Source organism: Lolium rigidum, chromosome 7, assembly GCF_022539505.1.
Source record: "Lolium rigidum isolate FL_2022 chromosome 7, APGP_CSIRO_Lrig_0.1, whole genome shotgun sequence".
Taxonomy (NCBI): Eukaryota; Viridiplantae; Streptophyta; class Magnoliopsida; order Poales; family Poaceae; genus Lolium; species Lolium rigidum.
In genome coordinates this window covers 296,250,476-296,268,021 of record NC_061514.1, presented here as the reverse complement: position 1 = coordinate 296,268,021, position 17,546 = coordinate 296,250,476, and the positions used below count along the sequence as shown (strand labels likewise).

The 17,546-nt window shown below is 48.6% G+C and overlaps 2 protein-coding genes across 2 annotated transcripts; one reads left to right on the top strand and one right to left on the bottom strand.

The window, feature by feature from the left end:
- Nucleotides 1-270: 270 nt before the first annotated feature.
- On the top strand, nt 271-10,596 carry LOC124679113 (zealexin A1 synthase-like). Its single transcript, XM_047214934.1, has 2 exons — nt 271-1,246; nt 9,924-10,596. Exons 1-2 carry the CDS (start codon nt 308-310, stop codon nt 10,560-10,562), a joined length of 1,578 nt encoding a protein of 525 aa, XP_047070890.1. The 5' UTR covers nt 271-307; the 3' UTR covers nt 10,563-10,596.
- A 2,174-nt stretch (nt 10,597-12,770) lies between these two features.
- LOC124673023 (cationic peroxidase SPC4-like) lies at nt 12,771-14,320 on the bottom strand. Its single transcript, XM_047209158.1, has 3 exons — nt 14,042-14,320; nt 13,776-13,899; nt 12,771-13,426 (listed from the first exon to the last, which is right to left on the bottom strand). The coding sequence occupies exons 1-3, from the start codon at nt 14,318-14,320 to the stop codon at nt 12,771-12,773; spliced, it is 1,059 nt and encodes a 352-aa protein (XP_047065114.1).
- Nucleotides 14,321-17,546: the final 3,226 nt, after the last annotated feature.

Genomic DNA, 17,546 nt, shown 5'->3' with positions numbered 1-17,546 from the left:
TATATTTTGGGAGATAAAAATAACCTGCACTTGTCACGCTTTGACACGTGTATTCCATATCTAACACACGCTTGAAAACGACTTAAAATTCCACACCAGCCTAGCATGCGATAAAAATCTGTAAGTAGGACAAGGAAACATTGTTGTCATTTTTGTTTTCTTGCATGACTTTCCATCGATCTGCAGTACACCGTAAATCCCCTCAGTACGTATTAACTAAATGGCTTGCCAACGTCGATCCAGATGGTAATTGGACTGGAGACCAATTAAGCTCGATTGGCAGCTCCAGTAGTGGCCACGCGCGGACATGGAGATGGATCAACTCTCTCCCGGAAGCTTGTTTTCGTTGGCCGTAGCCACCACGATTCTCTTATGGTTTGTTCTGAGGCAGGCTCTCGGCGGAGGTAAGGACACAGGAGCCAAGCATCCTCCAGGCCCATGGAACTTACCCATCATCGGCAGCCTCCACCACCTCGTCATCGGCACGAGGCTGCCGCCGCACCGTGCGTTGCTCCGCCTGTCGCGCCGGCACGGCCCGCTCATGCTGGTCAGGCTCGGCGAGGTGCCCAAAGTCATCGTGTCCAGCCCGGAGGCGGCGATGGAGGTGCTCAAGACCAACGACCTCACCTTCGCGACCCGCCCTAGCGGCCCCACGATGGACATCGTCAGCAGCGGCGGCAGAGGCCTCGTCTTCGCGCCCTACGGCGAGCACTGGCGGCAGATGCGCAAGGTCTGCGTCGTGGAGGTCCTCAGCGCAAGACAGGTGCGGCGCATCGAGTCCATCAAGCAAGACGAGGTCGCGCGCCTCTTGGAGTCGGTCGCCGCCGCGTCGGCTGCCTCGCCAGCCGCCTCCGTCGACGTCGGCGAGCGGCTGGCCAGGCTGACCAACAACGTCATTGCCAGGGCGGCGTTCGGCGGGGAGTGCCGGCAGCAGGAAGCGTACCTCCGGGAGCTCGCCAGGATGTCGACGCTGGTGGGAGGGTTCAGCCTCGTTGACCTCTTCCCGTCGTCGCGGCTGGTGCGGTGGCTGAGCAGCGCCGCCGGCAACGTCAGGAGGAGCCATGCCCGGGTGCAGCGCATCCTGGGAGACATCATCCGAGAGAGACAGGAGAAGAAACCAAACGCCGACTCTGCTGCTACTGCTGCTAGAGACGACGAGGACCTGCTGGACGTGCTCCTGAGGCTGCACAAGGAAGACGCCCTCAGTTTCTCTCTGACGCCGGCGATCATCAGCGCCGTCATCTTTGTAAGCGATTCTGGCTCCTACCATCACTAGCTAATTTGCAACCGGATCTTTCTAGCTAGCACTAGTTGATGGATGTTAACTCCTGCATGTTGTTTCTATTTCTATCACAACTGTGCTATGCAACCTAATAATGTCGTAGAGGAAAGTCGTGTGGTGCAATCAAACGGTTTGTATCATAGATTTCTATATAAGACCGGAATGGCTAATTCGAAAGCTGAAAATTAACTTACTGCTTAGTCAAATTCACAACCAAAAGATTTGCATAGTGATTGGATTGCAAGTGGAGTTACAACTAAGTTTTCAGTTGTAAATGAAGTTACAACTCAGATTTTTCCGTTACAACTGGGATTTTTCAGTTGCAAGCCAAGTTTCAAATGGAAAAAAATTCGATAAAGGATGCTTTATTACTCGAAGAATCAATCATTACACACAGTCTCTGCATAGCTAAGATGCGCACAACCGTTTATGAATCCAGTATCCACGCAAAAACGAGTACATAAATGCAAAGAAAAAAAAAGCCAACTAGCACTACGGGAAAAATTATAGTTGCCGTGTTGCCCAACCTTTGCCGTGTGTCAAGCGCCTCGGAACACGGCAATTACTAGCTTTGCCGTGTTCCACGGAAAAAGAACACGGCAAAGATTTAAAACACGGCAACATCTGGAAAAAGAACACGGCAAACAAACAACCACGGCAAAGGTCCGAAAAAGAACACGGCAAAGAGTTGAACACGGCGAACTTCGGCCAGGACACACGGCAAAGGTCTGCGGCACGGCAAAGGTTGCGCCACGTGTCCTGAGGGAGTTCTCAAGACGGCGCCGTCATAACGACGTGGCTTTGCCGTGTGTCAGATAAAAAAGAACACGGCAAAGGTCCTTCTCCCACGCACACCCCTCCCTTCCCGCCAACTTTTCCCGCGCGAAGTAGTATGTTGGCAGCATTTTAGCACGAACCCTTCGCCGTGTGCAAAAGAGGAAGGAACACGGCAAAGGTGTTTTTGCCGTGTGCCAGAACAAAAAGAACACGACAAAGATGGCTTTGCCGTGTGCCAGAACAAAAAGAACACGGCAAAGATGGCTTTGCCGTGTTTAATTGTAAAAGGCACACGGCAAAGGTCAACTTCCCTCTTCTTCCCCGCCATTTCTCTCTTCTTTTCCGCCATTTCTCTCTTCTTTCCCGCCATTTCTGCACTCGCCCTCCCTATATATACGCATGTCTCGGGCATTTCTCCTCCACACCCACCAACACTTCTCCTCTCTAGCACCGGCAACCAATTCTCCCCCAAACCCTCCACGAAATGAGCTATCATGTCCGGAGTTATATGGCTTTTAGGGCAAAAGAGCTAGGTATTGCCCTTCGGACATGCATAGTTTGTCGGAACGAGCCCAGATCGGGCAAGTGCGTGTGCCTTGGGACGGGAAGCAACACCGTATGCAGTTTTTCCCTTTCGGTGCAACGAAAAACCCGTTTATCATTTCCCGAGTGTCGAAGCAGGCTATTTTTGTAAAGCAGCTATAGATGGCGCATTCAATAATTCAGTAGCACCTCTGCACGTTGATAGAGGAACGCATATATACCACAGATCACATGCCTACCGCGCGGGCTAGCTTTCTAGGTAGACATGCGGCTCTGTGCGGTGTCCTGCCGATTCCGCTGGAAACGATCCGGATTTGAATTAAGCGTCCACTTTCTGTCGCCCCAAAATTTTTGGAAAAATCATTTTTACAACCGGGACACTTTTTTTATGTGTAAAGGTAACCTCGGTTTCGCGCGTTCCCAACCTGGTGAACCCCGACCGGCGGTTCTAGCGGTTCGTCATTTCATGTGGGTCCCATTTTGGGTAGAAACGTATCGGAACAAAGTCAGAAATATGCGAGACGTTGCGGGGCATCGTTTTATGTGACCTAGTAGCGAGAACAAAAAACGGATGTGGGATACAGATGTTCTTCTGAAAAACCCTTCACAAAATGAGCTATCATGTCCGGAGTTATATGCCTTTTAGGGCAAAAGAGTTAGGTATTGCCCTCCGAACACGCATAGTTTGTCGGAACAATCCCAGATTCGGCACATGCGTGTGCCGCCTTTGCCGCATGGGCGGTGCTTTGGTTCCTCTTGAGGTCGCTGAGCCAGATCCGGGCTGGACCTACAAGGTACAGCTGAAGCATGCGGCAGGCGATGTTAGGGGTTCCTACGGCAAAGGTCACTGCATTGTAGTAATCTTCGATCCAGGTATCCGGCCTTTCCGTGCCATCATAATGCTTCAGAATTCCGGGTAGCTTGAGGTTCATCCTTGGCTTTGGTTCCTCTCGAATCATCCTGCCAAAGCACTTTGGGCCGATGTAGTCTATTCTGTATTCGTTGAGGCGTTCCCGCGCATCACGCGAGCCGTTGCGGGGGGATTTTGAGCGTGAGCGAGATCTCCGGCCACCGCCTCCGCCTCCACCTCCGCCTCCACCGCTAGGTGGTGGCGAGGGAGACCTGCGAGGGGGCCGATCCGACCTTTTGCTTCCGCCATCAGACTCTCCTCGCCCTTCGCGATGCTTTACAATAGTATGATCAAGATTATGTTGGTAGCATGTCACTTCAGAAATTATCTTTTATCGTTTACCTACTCGAGGACGAGTAGGAACTAAGCTTGGGGATGCTGATACGTCTCCAACGTATCTATAATTTCTGATGTTCCATGCTTGTTTTATGACAATACCTACATGTTTTGCTTGCAATTTATATCATATCATGGCATTTATTGGACTAACCTATTAACAAGATGCCACAGTGCCAGTTTCTGTTTATTATATCTGTTTATTGCAGAAAAGGCCCAAAAACCAAAGTGCTCGGAAAAATCCAGAAAAATTACAGAAATTCTATTTCGTCGGAAGACTCACGGAGCCAGAAGGGCAAGCCAGGGGGAGGCCCAGGGCCTCCTCCCAATAGGCCGGCGCGGCCTGGAGGGTGGTCACCCCACCCTATGAGGTGGGCCCCTCAGGACTCTTCCGACTCCGACTCTTCGCCTATTTAAGCCGTCGTGACCTAAAACTTCGACACCGATTGACGAAACTCCAGAAAGACTCCAGGGACGCCGCCGCCATCGCGAAACTCCAATTCGGGGGACAGAAGTCTCTGTTCTGGCACCCTGCCGGGACGTGGAATTGCCCCCGGAGTCATCTCCACCGCCGTCTCCACCGCCATCTTCACCGCCATCGCTGTCTCCATGATGAGGAGGGAGTAATCCCCCCCCCCCCCCCGAGGCTGAGGGCTCCGCTGTAGCTATGCGGTTCATCTCTCTCTTTATGTGATCTAGTTGAATATCATCTATGTGCTACTCTAGTGATGTTATTAAAGTAGTCTATTTCTCCTCCATGATGTAATGTTGGCAGTGTGTGCATCATGAAGTACTTGGTATATGCTATGATTGTGATCTCTTGTGGATTATGAAGTTAACTATTACTATGATGGTATTGATGTGATATATTCCTCCTTTCATAGTGTGATGGTAGTAGTGTGCATGCTATGATAGTACTTGGTTTGGTTGTGTTGATCTATCTTGCACTCTAAGGTTATTTAAATATGAACATTGAATATTGTGGAGCTTGTTAACTCCGACATTGAGGGTTCGTGTAATCCTACACAATTAGTGGTGTTCATCATCCAACAAGAGGGTGTAGAGTAGTCCTATTATGTGATCATTGTTGAGAGTGTCCACTAGTGAAAGCAGGATCCCTAGGCCTTGCTTCCAAGCATCGAATCTCCGTTTGTTTACTGTTTTGTTGCATGTTTACTCGCTGCCATATTTTATTCAGATTGCTATTACCACTCATACTCATCCATATTACTTGCATCTCACTATCTCTTCGCCGAACTAGTGCACATATACATCTGATAAGTGTATTAGGTGTGTTGGGGACACAAGAGACTTCTTGCATTGTGATCGCAGGGTTGCTTGAGAGGGATATCTTTGACCTCTTCCTCCCTGAGATCGATAAACCTTGGGTGATCCACTTAAGGGAAACTTGCTGCTGTTCTACAACCCTCTCGCTCTTGGAGGCCCAACACTGTCTACAAGAATAGAAGCTCCCGTAGACATCAAGCACTTTTCTGGCGCCGTTGCCGGGGAGGAAAGGTAAAAGGCACTCATACTCCGGTTCGAGGTAACAGTACTTTTCTGGCGCCATTGTGTGTGTGCTCGAAGCTATTTCCTTTAGATCCTACAATTGCATCTTTTTGTTTCTTGTTTACACTAGTTTGGCATAATGGAAAACAATGAGCTTCTTATTTTATTTCCTAAGTTAAGACATGAATTGTGTGATGCGAAAATTAAAGAACCTATGGAGCCTCAATTGCATGCTAGTAGCAATGTTATTAGTATGAACGCAATCACTGCTAATGCTATGGATAAGTCTAAGCTTGGGGAAGCTAGTTTATATAAAAATAATCTTTTTTGCTCTTCGAGCTTTGGAAGAAATATTTTGCTCCGATAATGCTTTATCTCCCATATGTGATAACTCTAATGATGCTTCTGATATTTTAAATCCACTTGCTGAAAGTATTCCGTATAAAATACCTATGAAAATTATTGAACGTGTTATGGATAACCGCTATGAAGGGGATGGAACTGTCCATCCTGGAGATCATTTACTGTTTTTGCATGAATTATGCGGGTTATTCAAGTGTGCATGTATCTCTATGGATGAAGTGAGGAAGAAGCTATTCTCTGTTTCGCTGTCTGGTAAAGCGGCGTATTGGTATAAATTATTGAAGAATAGTCATTCTCTTGGTTGGGAGGAAATTGTACCTCTCTTTTATTCTAAATTTTATCCTCCTCATGAAGTGCATATTGATAGGAATTATATTTATAACTTTTATCCTCGTGATGGAGAGAGTATTTCTCAAGCATGGGGGAGATTGAAGTCACTATTGCTCAAATGTCCCATTCATGAGCTCCCCCGTAATGTTATTGTTAACAATTTTTATGCGAGGCTTTCAGGACAACACAAGGACTATCTGGATGCCTGTTCGGGGGGATCTTTCACAAGCAAGGAGGTTGAAGCTAGGTGGGATCTTCTTGATCGGATTGAGGAGAACGTTGAAGGATGGGAGAACAACAAAGGTGAAGAGTCAGGTATAAATTATGATTATGAATGCATTGAAGTTTTTATGGATACTGATAAATTTCGAAATATGAGTGCTACTTATGGTCTTGACTCTCAAGTTGCTGCAAATCTTTATAAAGCCTTTGCTTCTCATTTTGAATTGCCTAAGATGAATTTTGATAAGTATCATGAACCTTTTAAAGAGGCTTGCATGAAGAATGAAATTGTTGTTAATTATTGCAATAAGCATGCTCAAACTCCTAAGAATGCTATTTCCTATAAGCATGTTAATTTTTGTGGAATGCATAGACCTTGTGAAATTAATCAAATCAAAAATGAATATTGTATCCATCATATTAATGAAAAAACTAGAAAGTGGGCTAGGACTCTAGATGATCTTGGTAAAAAAGTTTGTGCCCTCTATCCTTTTATTTGTGAAGTTTGCCATGAAGTGGGTCATTTTAATTTTCAATGCTCCTCCAATGATAATTTGAACCCAATGAGTGCTGCAAATTTGTATTGTGATGATGAAATTACTCCTAATCAGCATGATGAACTCACTTTATTTTTGTGGTGTGAAGAGTTATCAAGGAAAATTTCTTTGTTAGATATTAATGATCTTGATATTGATGATGTCCTGCATGGGTGTTTTTCTTATTGCATTGATAATAGTCATACAAATACTTACATACAAAATATTTTAGAAGATGACACCTTGCCAAAATATGATAGGACCGATGTTGTGTTTTGAACTAATTTATGAAAAGGAGGAATCCTCCCAAGTTTCTTCTATTGTTTCTGAAAGTAAATCAGGTTATGCGGACAAGCCACCCTTCAAGCCTCTTCCTCCTAAAGAAGGGAACGAGGAGAAGGAAGAGAAGAAGAAGAAGAAGAAGAAGGGAACGAAGAAGAAAAAGAAGAAGAAGAAGAAGGGGAATAAAAAGAAAGAGGTAACGGCATATCCCCGCGTGAATGAGATAACGCTAGGTAACCGTAAGTATGTTGCTCCTAATGATTATTATGATAATGAATCTGAATACAATGATCTTCCTATGCCCTTTACATACATTAGTGATCATGATTTGAATGAGCACACTACTTTTGATATTGCAAATCGCCCGGAGCTGCTGCTGCGAGCCCGCTGCCTTCTGCGAGGCCTCCGCCCGGAGCTGCTGCTGCGAGCCCGCCGCCCGGCCGGTGCTGCTGCTCCGTGGTGCTGCTCTGGCTGCGCGCTGCTGCTGCTCCGGCGACCCTCTGCTTCTGCCCACCGGATAACCTGATGCCTCGCTCTCCCACGACGGCCATGTTCTGCGGTCAGAACTTAGTCGGATCCTCGCAATCTTGAGGTATGCTCAATGCTCCATCACGTGCTCCTCCTCCTTGTTGTGCTAGTCAGATGCACAAGTAATCTCAGAGGTTCACGAGTTGAATCTCGAATGGCCAGTGACAGCAATAGGACACTACCAAATTAGTGAAATTGCCAACTGATAGCTAATTTGATTTCTATTCCAAAAGTAAGCAGAGTATTTCTGGATATCGAAGCTTCTAGGTTGCATTCTCGAAAAAAGCTTGTAGGTTCATACCAGTACCTTTTCCAAAATGTTTCTAAATGTCAGTGTATCATTACAGGACTCTAGTTTTTTTCTTTGTTTGCTAGGAGCACAATCGTCTAGTGACTAGACTACACGGTAGACCTGCGGAGTGGTGCAGTTTACAGAAGCGCACTAGTATCAACCAGTTCAGGATTCAGCACAATGCCAACTACTAGAACTTGATGGTAAGGCCTTTCCACCTCTCGTGCCTAGGTCCTTGATGCCGACTGGCGGGACTGGTCCTCATGCTCCTCCTCCTCCTCCTCCTCCTCCTTTCACCTTCCCTTGGGTAAGTAGTCAGTACATATGCCATTTTATGCCATTTTGCTGTCTTTGCGTATATTGTTAAATAATGCTCACCATTTGTTGTTGTAGTCACAGAGTTCGGTTGGCGGCTCCGACCATGCGGCTCAAGGTGAATTGGAAATCACGCCGATGCCTCGTACGTCAGCTCAGCAAAGCACGAACATTGGGAACCAACGCGTGTTGTTCCAGATTAGTTCTCCTAAATTGGTGACTCACACGCTTCTAAGTTTAGCCTCACTCGCTGTAGTCTTCAAACTCATCAAAATTGCAACTTCTCAAACATATATGACTTGTCAATCTCACTTTATTGTCCAAACTTGTCAAATTTGCAACTTGTAAAAAATATATGATGTGCCAATCTCACAATGCCCTCTTGATTTGAAACTTGTACGATGCGCAACATGATGCCCCTTGATCATCACCGGCGTGGCCAACATGTAAAGCCCTTGATCATCAAGGTTTTTATGTGTTTGCGGTGGACATGTGGCTAGCTTTGCCTTATCTAATGGTGTTTATGTACTTTGCACTATGGATATGTAACCACTATGGACTATATGACTTCTTTGAACATTTGATGGATTTGATGGACTATGTGACTTGTATGGACATTTGATGAACTATGTGACTTGTATGAACATTTGATGAACTATGTGACTTCTATGGACATTTGATGATCTATTTTGTTGTTATTTATGTGGTTATAATGATATGATGACACCGGCTATGATGATATGGGAATATATGGTGATATATGATGATATTTGTGAGTTTTAAACTGTTATATGTATATTTATTGCTTTCTATGCAGGGATTAAAAGGAAACAATAACAAAAAAACTGGGTGTGCCCTTTTGCCGTGTGCATGCACACGGCAAAGAGCACACGTGGCAGCAGCCTGTGCACCAGGGGCGACCATTTGGTCAGGCCAAACGGACTTTGCCGTGCTCCCTAGTTTGGTGGCACACGGCAAAGAGGGAGGACCTTTGCCGTGTTCCCTCGTCGGTGGCACACGGCAAAGCAGGGAAAGGGGTGCGCCCTGCCGTTTCTTCGCCGTGCTCTTCTCACGGTGTGGCACACGGCAAAGAAAAGATTTTGCTGTGGTCCTTGTTGGTAGGCACACGGCAAAAACCGTCTGACGTGGCGCCGTCTGTTAAGCCGAGATTCCGTCAACTGCATTTTTACCGTGCTCCTGGGTGGAAGGCACACGGCAAAGGCTTTGCCGTGTTCCGCGCAGAAAGACACACGGCAAAGATCCTTTGCCGTGCTGTTTTTCGCCGTGTGGACTTTGCCGTGTTCCGCCACACGGCAAAAGCTTTGCCGTGTTCCGAAGGGGCTTTGCCGTGTATTTGGCCAACACGGCAAAGCCGTGTTTTCCCGTAGTGTAGTCGACAACTTCCAAATGGATTTTTTACAGTTATAAGTTGGATTACAGCTAGGATTATTTTAAATCGTGCATGAGTTGTAAGTTGTAACCGAAAAAACTGGTTCACACACAATAAGTTGTAGGATTGCATCATTTGACTGAGAATTTAGTCGAGTGAAAATTCGGCACACCCATATAAGATTCAATATGTCATGCCATGGCCTTTATGTATATTTCTTTATATTATAATTTGTTTATATTCTCAAAACTAAACATAGAATAGTAAAGTATTCTTATTTAATAATATGCAATGCAACACGGTTTCAGGATATATTTGGAGCAGCTACTGACACTACAGCTGCCACAATAGAATGGGCCATGGCGGAACTCATCCGCAACCCACACGCAATGGCAAGGGCGAAACTAGAAGTCCGACAGAGGCTGGGAGTACACCACCAGAGATCCGTTGTCACGAGTGCAGACCTCAGCGACCTGCACTACCTTCGGATGGTCATCAAGGAGACGCTAAGGTTGCACCCACCTGGCCCGATGATCCACCGGGCGTGCCAGGAGGACTGCCAGGTCATGGGTTACGACATACCCAAGGGCACCGCCGTCATGATAAATGCATTTGCGGTGGGGAGGGATCCGGCACACTGGGGCGAGGATGCGGTCGAGTTTAGGCCGGAGAGATTCGAGGAGATGGGAACGGAGTATGGCTGGCAGGGGCCGCAGATGGAGTTCATTCCGTTTGGGGCTGGCCGGCGGCAGTGCCCCGGAGCTCTGTTGGCGACTACGACCATTGAGCTCGTGCTCGCCAACCTCCTGCACTACTTCGACTGGGCTATCCCTGGTGGGGCGGCCCCAGAGACACTCGACATGGGTGAGGTGTTTGGGATCATCGTGCGCACTAGGTCTAGCCTCTTCCTGAAGGCAGTAGCTGCCTGCCATCTACAAGACCACTAGTTTAGCGTAGTAACTAATGCAGTAACCTACAAGTGGTAAGCCAAATGCTAGAACATCTAGCTTTTTTAAACAATAATAAACTAAATAATGTCCATTCCGACAATATCTCTAAGCTATGCCTCATCAATTTATAACATTCGCATTGTAGATTAATTAACTAGCACAATGGAATGTGATGGCCTCATCTTTTCAGTACGTTATAAATGTGGTCTACCATATGCTATATATAAAAGCTATTGCCTTTTGCTGTCACCACGGCCACCCGAGCACTGTTCCCGTAACAATAAACCGTATGTGTATAAATAGTGCTCCGATTTTGCAGTTTTCCTTTGATATTTTCATCAGATTTAAAGTTTCTGATAGTAATTTTCTGCAGTACGTAATTCATCGGTGTTAATATTTATCTTCTGCAGTAATTTATATGTTAATTATTTAGAAGTTATTTTTCATGAGGCAGTGACTACCTATATTTTGTCTAACTTAATTTTACGGTAGAATTCTTAAACAACAATATTAAATTGCCGATGCCAACTATAAAACATGTCGCTAACTACCTCATACTAATTCTTCGAGGGCGCATACCTGCGGCGGTAAATATATGTATCCCCAATAATTTGTCACGTTAACTATTCAACGGGGTGGTAAGTACCTATAATTGTGTCCATCTGACGCCTCTTTTAGTTGACGAAGATATTAATTTCTTTTTTTCGGTATCTCTGAATAAAAATTGCTCCATGGTACGTTACATATTTAATCCATTGTTGTCCTCGCTTCGGGCACTGCATGCATCATCCACCATCTAGCCTAGCGCTTGCATCGTCAAGTTGTGTGACGTTGGGCTCCGTCCTCCACCATGGCAGTGTCGACATCTTTGCCTCCCTCCTCGGCATCGCGGCCCTTCTCGTATGTGTACACTGTGGAGTTCGCCATCGACTCCATCGACGACCTCCACCTCCACCGGTACCAGCGCCGTGATCGGTGCATGCTGCAACATATCTTCCACCAGCATGTTGTAATGAGCCGCAGCCATGGCCATGGCGATGGCTACGCCAACTCGTGGCCACACGAGGTCATGGTGCTTTCACATGGCTTCTTCAAGAATGTGGTGCACACGCGCTATCTCTTCGCGTGTCGTACTGTGTGCATGTTCCTTGCTGCTCGCGCATGCATGCATGTTTCAAACCGGTGGATGCTTCGTCAAGGTGGGGCTGCCGGCTGAGGGAAAAGTCAAATGAGAAATAAATAAATAAATAACCACATGGTCTCCGTCATGCTCCTCATGGCCAGGGTTGCGACCGGCGAGCGAGTCCTAACGGGAGAAAACGGCCGTTTGGCCTAATAAGCACTGACAGTGGGCCCATGTTCCTTAAACTACTATCAGACCACACCGTTTGCGCGATCTGTTGTTATTTACCCCAGAAGTGGTAGTTTTTAGCAAAAAAATTACCTGAAACGGTAGTGACCTGAAATCACTTCCCAATTATGATAGATTTGTGTAATTTACTCTCAGTAGTGCGGAGAGGTTCAGGTCGATGGGTACTCAGCGGCGGGAGCACGCAAATGAAGCTGGAGCAGCAATGATTGTGACATGCCTTCACTCGGAAGGACGTTCACTGTATAGAAATCTATAGAGAGGGAGAGGGAGAGAAAATTCATTTGAGATTTATCAAAGGGGAGTGGATAAAGGCACATGAACATACAAATAAATGTCAGAATAAGAAAGTTAGCGTCTGATATGGAATCCCGATGACCCCTCTCGGGTATTCGCTGCGTTTTTTTGTTAAAGATGCGATTTGATTTCAACTGGATAGTATGAACCGGTGGCATTTGGTATGTAAATAGGTGCAAGTGTGACACCGGAGGATGTGACACCATTCCACGTATCATCGTCATATATAATTTCTGCTCTAATAGTAAAGATCTGGGAAAAGGAAAGTGTACCGTGTAAGTACGTTCTTCGAAGAAGATGAACCAAACGAAACTTGATAGCCGCTCCAACAAAGGGAAGCAGGAAATTGACAAAGTTGCTGAAAAGGAAATGGTACAAGCAAGAGAGGCCCGCCGGCCGCGAGTGGCTCTAGGACTATCTAGCTAGGTGGGCATACGCGCGCGCGCGGATTGTAATCAAGAAAGGAAATTGAGCTAGGGTAGCGCTCTTATTTCATGATCGACATGGCATGGCGCGCGGCATGCCATAAGATCGAGGCCTTAAGCAGAGGCGACGAAGGTGTTAGGGGCGGTGAGTTCCAGCCCGTTAACCTTGAAGCAGTTGCGGCGGACCTCCCCTATTATGGCCGGTTTGCCTTCCAGATGTGCGAGATTGCTCATGGAGGTGCTGAAGGTCGAGAAGAACCACCCCTGGTCGGCGGCGAAGAAGTCGACCAACTGGTTTATGGTGGCGTTGAGGGTGAGCTGCATGTCGGAGTGGAGCACACCCGTCCTGTTCTGGAGGTTCTTGTAGTAATAGTTGTCGAAGGTGTTAGGGGTGGTGACGTCGAGGTCCTGCAGGGGGGCGACAGGGAAATAAGTGCAGTTGTTCTTGAGCCTCTGCACGAACTCGTCGTTCTCGCCATCGCGGTTCATGAAGCTGCCGCAGCTCGCCTTGCCGATGGTGTGCGCGCCGGAGAGCGCGACGAGGTCGACCTCGTTCAGGCCGCGGCTGGCAAAGGCTTCGACGAGCTGGTTGACGTCGAGGTCGGGGCTGGGAATGGCCCTGACTTGCTGGGTTGTGGCCGGCCCGAGGCTGTCCTTGCGGCCGAGGGGCAGTAGGTACCCTGGCACCAGGTTCCCCGGCACGCCGGACTGCATCACGGCGTGCTTGGTCGCGAGGTTGGAGATGTCGGCGCACGAGACGATGGCCCCGCGAGACGCGCATGACAGCGCAGTGGCTGTGCTCGGCAGTGGCCAGCCAGCCCGCCCGTGTTCGACTCCCAGGGGGAGCGAATTTGCGGGTGTCTCACCGGGGGCTCTGGGTCCCTAATAAAATCCCCTCCACACATATGTGCCTATAACTACTGAGTCTCACAGGGACACTCAAATTATGTGTCGTTGTGTGTATAGCTTACGAGTCTAACTTGTGCACTAGTGGTGTGCGTGTGTGTGGTGTGAGTGTGGTGTTGAGTTAGTGCATAAGTTCGAATACTACAGCTGTAACTGCGATCGAGGGCCTCAAAAAAAAAAAAAAAAAAAAAAAAAAAAAGACGATGGCCCCGCATTCCTGGTGCACCGTCTCGCGGATGCTCTCGATGAGGTCCAGTGCGCTCTGCCGCAGCCCCACGTTCTGCGGCATCTTCAGCTCGCTGTTTGCTCCGGTCAGTAGAATCGACCCATCGCAGCCCTGCAAATCGCAAACAAGATATTTATTTATTTATATATATATGTATGTATATATGTATGTATATATGTATGTATGTTAGTATGTACATATTTGAAAGTGAAAGGAACTCAAATAATTATGTATCTATGCATCATGTACGCACCTGGGGGAAGCAGTCGTGGAAAAAGATTCGGAGGAGGCCAGCGACAACCCCAACATCGCTCTCAATCGCCCTCTCCACGGCCTCGCGCACCATGATCTCCAGGGTGGGGCACGTATCCTTGTAGAAGTCATATGACAGGCCGTCGGGGAGTTGCCGGATGCCGCCGGTGGTCATCGAGATCAAGGACGGCCGCGTCGACATAGCTGCCGGGAACAGCAGCGCTGCCACGATCAGGCCCATCGCCGTGGCCAGCATTGCCGCCCTGCTCAGCCCCGCCATTGCTAGCTACTTCCTTGCTTACAGCTATGACCGGGTGAGTGAGTGAGGGAGTGAGAGTGTGGCTTCCTCACGTCCAGGATGGTGCCATTTTATAGCGGACGGGCCAGATCTAGAGTTAGGATGGCTAATTAACCAGTGTTTGGATGGCTGACCCGAGTTGAAATACTACGTACTATAGTTGAGTACAACAGATCCAGAGCCAGCTGCGGGAAGGCCACGTGGAAGGTTACCACGCATGCACGTGTGCTCTAAAAAATGCGAGAGGTGCTTGCGGCTAAATACTAGCCAGATTAGATCGATCAGCCAAACACGTGTTTTGTCATGCCCTAGACCTCGGGAGGCCGTCTTATATTCAACATGCATCGTACGTAGTGACAAATAGGAAAACAACGTTCTCTCTCTCCAGGAGGCGAACCCACTTTTCGCTCTCGGCGACCAGTTTTCCGGCGTCGTTTTCTGGCGGTTCCTCTTCGCCATCGACCTCCCGGTCGTTGGTGGAGGGGGACCGCCGGATTCCTCGCTCGGATTTGTGTAGCTGTAGGTGTAGATAGCCTTCGTAGCTTGGTGTTCGGCCGGTCGTCGCTCACCGGCGATGTCTTCGGTTTCGAATAAATTCCCTTCAGTTCTGGCTCCAATACGGCGGTTCCTGCTGTTGTCGGGATCAGATCTGGGAGGGCTTCGTTCCGGGCGGGCTCGGCGTTGCGGCGACAACGATTCCGTGGCGGATTTTGGTTCTCCAGCTCGGTCGACGCGACGAGATGTACTCCGCCATCGTCGTGGAGCTTGCGAGACTCTACACAGGAGTATCCTGACGCTCGCCGCTTTCTGTGACGGGCGTGGCTGGCGGGGGTTGGTGTTTGTTCCAGAGATGGGAAAGTGGTTCGTGGCCGGCGGATTGGTGCTTCTTCCTCGACGACGTCGACGGAGGGAGGCTGGTCCGGAGCTCGGCGAGCGTGAGGATTTCCCTCGGCCGACGCGCCACATCGACAAGTTATCCGCCGTTCACGGTGGAGCTCACTCGAGGTCCACAAAGCAGCTTGTCTGCGATGGCGCTCCGATGGGCTTGGTTTTCAAGGTTCTCCATCCCCTGTTCCTCCGGCCGGTGCTCCGGCGGCGGTGGGGATTGGGGACGGGAGATGCTGTGTTGCACAAGGATTCGAGGGGCTTCTTTGTAATTTTTGTTCTTTGGGGTCCTTTGTGTATTTTCTCTGGGACACCTGTCCCTCTAGAGCCTTCTTTTGGCTACGTGTGTTGTACTCCTGTCTGCTTGTTAGCTGAGTGAATGAACACGTGGTTTTTCTCAAAAAAAAACGTTATACTCCACGGTAGATGGATCCGTTTCAGTGGTAACTTTTGGAGCACCGATCGACGATGCAAGATATCTGGGTCTGTTGCCTGCCACGTGATTCATTTCAACAAGATGAGTACACGCGCGAGGTGCTCGCTCTGCTCAACAAGTTGACCAAATAGTAGGTACTCCCACCAACCCATAATTCGTCTGAATTTTAATTTAAATTTAAACTAAAATCATGACGCTTATCATAAACTTGATGTAGTATAACAATATTTTGCAAGCTGGGACCGAGACCGTAGATAGGAACGAAGATGGGCCTTGGGAATTCCTCATGACTGAAAGCTTAATGTCGATAATCTATAGTGTAGAAGGGTTTGGGGGGAAGCCTCACACGTATAATGACGTGGGGTTTCGGTGTTTATATAATAGGCCAGAGGCCTAGGGTTTGGTTAAAATTACAATACAGTCCTACTGTAAATACAATATGTGCAATCTAACACCTCCCCGCAGTCCTAGCGGGAGGTTCTCGGACGTTGAGACGGGACCGAAAGTCGAGGAAGAGCTGACTCGGTAATCCCTTCATCATGACATCCACGAACTAGTGGGAGGACGGAACATGTAGAACACAGACCTCTCCCAAGGACACCTTCTCGCGGACGAAGTGGATGTCTATCTCAATGTGTTTGGTACGTTTATGTTGCACCGGATTGGAGGACATGTAGATGGCGGAGACGTTGTCACAGTAGACAACCGTGGCAGAGCTCAGGGGGCGATGAAGTTCCGGGAGCAACTGGCGGAGCCAACAGCACTCGGCGACGGCGTGGGCGACGGCGCGGTACTCAGCCTCTGCAGAGGAACGGGACACAGCTTGGAGGACCAAGAGATGAGACTATCACCGAAGTAGACGCAGTAACCGGAGGTGGAGCGGCGCGAGTCCGGACAGCTTGCCCAGTCGGCGTCGGAGTAGGCCACAAGGGCGGTCGACGAGGAGGCGTGGAGCTGGAGGCCAAACTCCACGAGATCCAAGTGAGACGTGCGCAGAGCATGCATGTGAAGACAGGCCTGCCGAACAGCGTAGGAGATATCGGGGCGCGTCAGTGTGAGGTACTGAAGACTGCCCACGATGCTCCTGTAGTCGGTGGCGTCGGGAAGAAGCTAGCCATCGGAAGCGGAGAGCTTCGAGGACGTGTCGACCGGTGTAGGCGAGGGGTGACAGTCAGATATGCCAGCCCGCTGTAGAATGTCCAGAGCATACTGTCGATGTGTGATACGTCCCCGACGTATCCATAATTTCTGTCTTTCCATGCTTGTTTTATGACAATACTTACATGTTTTGCTTGCACTTTATGATGATTTCATGCATTTTCCGGAACTAACCTATTAACGAGATGCCACAGTGCGGTTCCTCGTTTTCTGCTGTTTTTGTTCCGTAAAGGCTGTTCGGGCAATATTATCGGAATTGGACGAAATCAACGCCAAACCTCCTATTTTTCCCGGAAGGCTCCGAACACCGAAGAAGAGTCGGAGAGGGCCCAGGGGGCCACCACACCACATGGCGGCGCGGGCCAGACCTCGGCCGCGCCGGCCTAGGGTGTGGCGCCCCTGTGTGCCCTCCTGCGCCGCCTCTTCGCCTATAAAATCCCTTTCGACCTAAAAACGCAGTACCAATTGACGAAACTCCGGAAAGACTCCGGGGCGTCGCCACCATCGCGAAACTCCAATTCGGGGGACGAAGTCTCGTTCCGGCACCCTGCCGGGATGGGGAAGTGCCCCGGAAGCCATCTCCATCAACGCCATCGCCTCCATCATGCTCCGTGAGTAGTTCCCCCATGGACTACGGGTTCTAGATGTAGCTAGTTGGTATTCTCTCCTCCATGTACTTCAATACAATGATCTCATGAGCTGCCTTACATGATTGAGATTCATCTGATG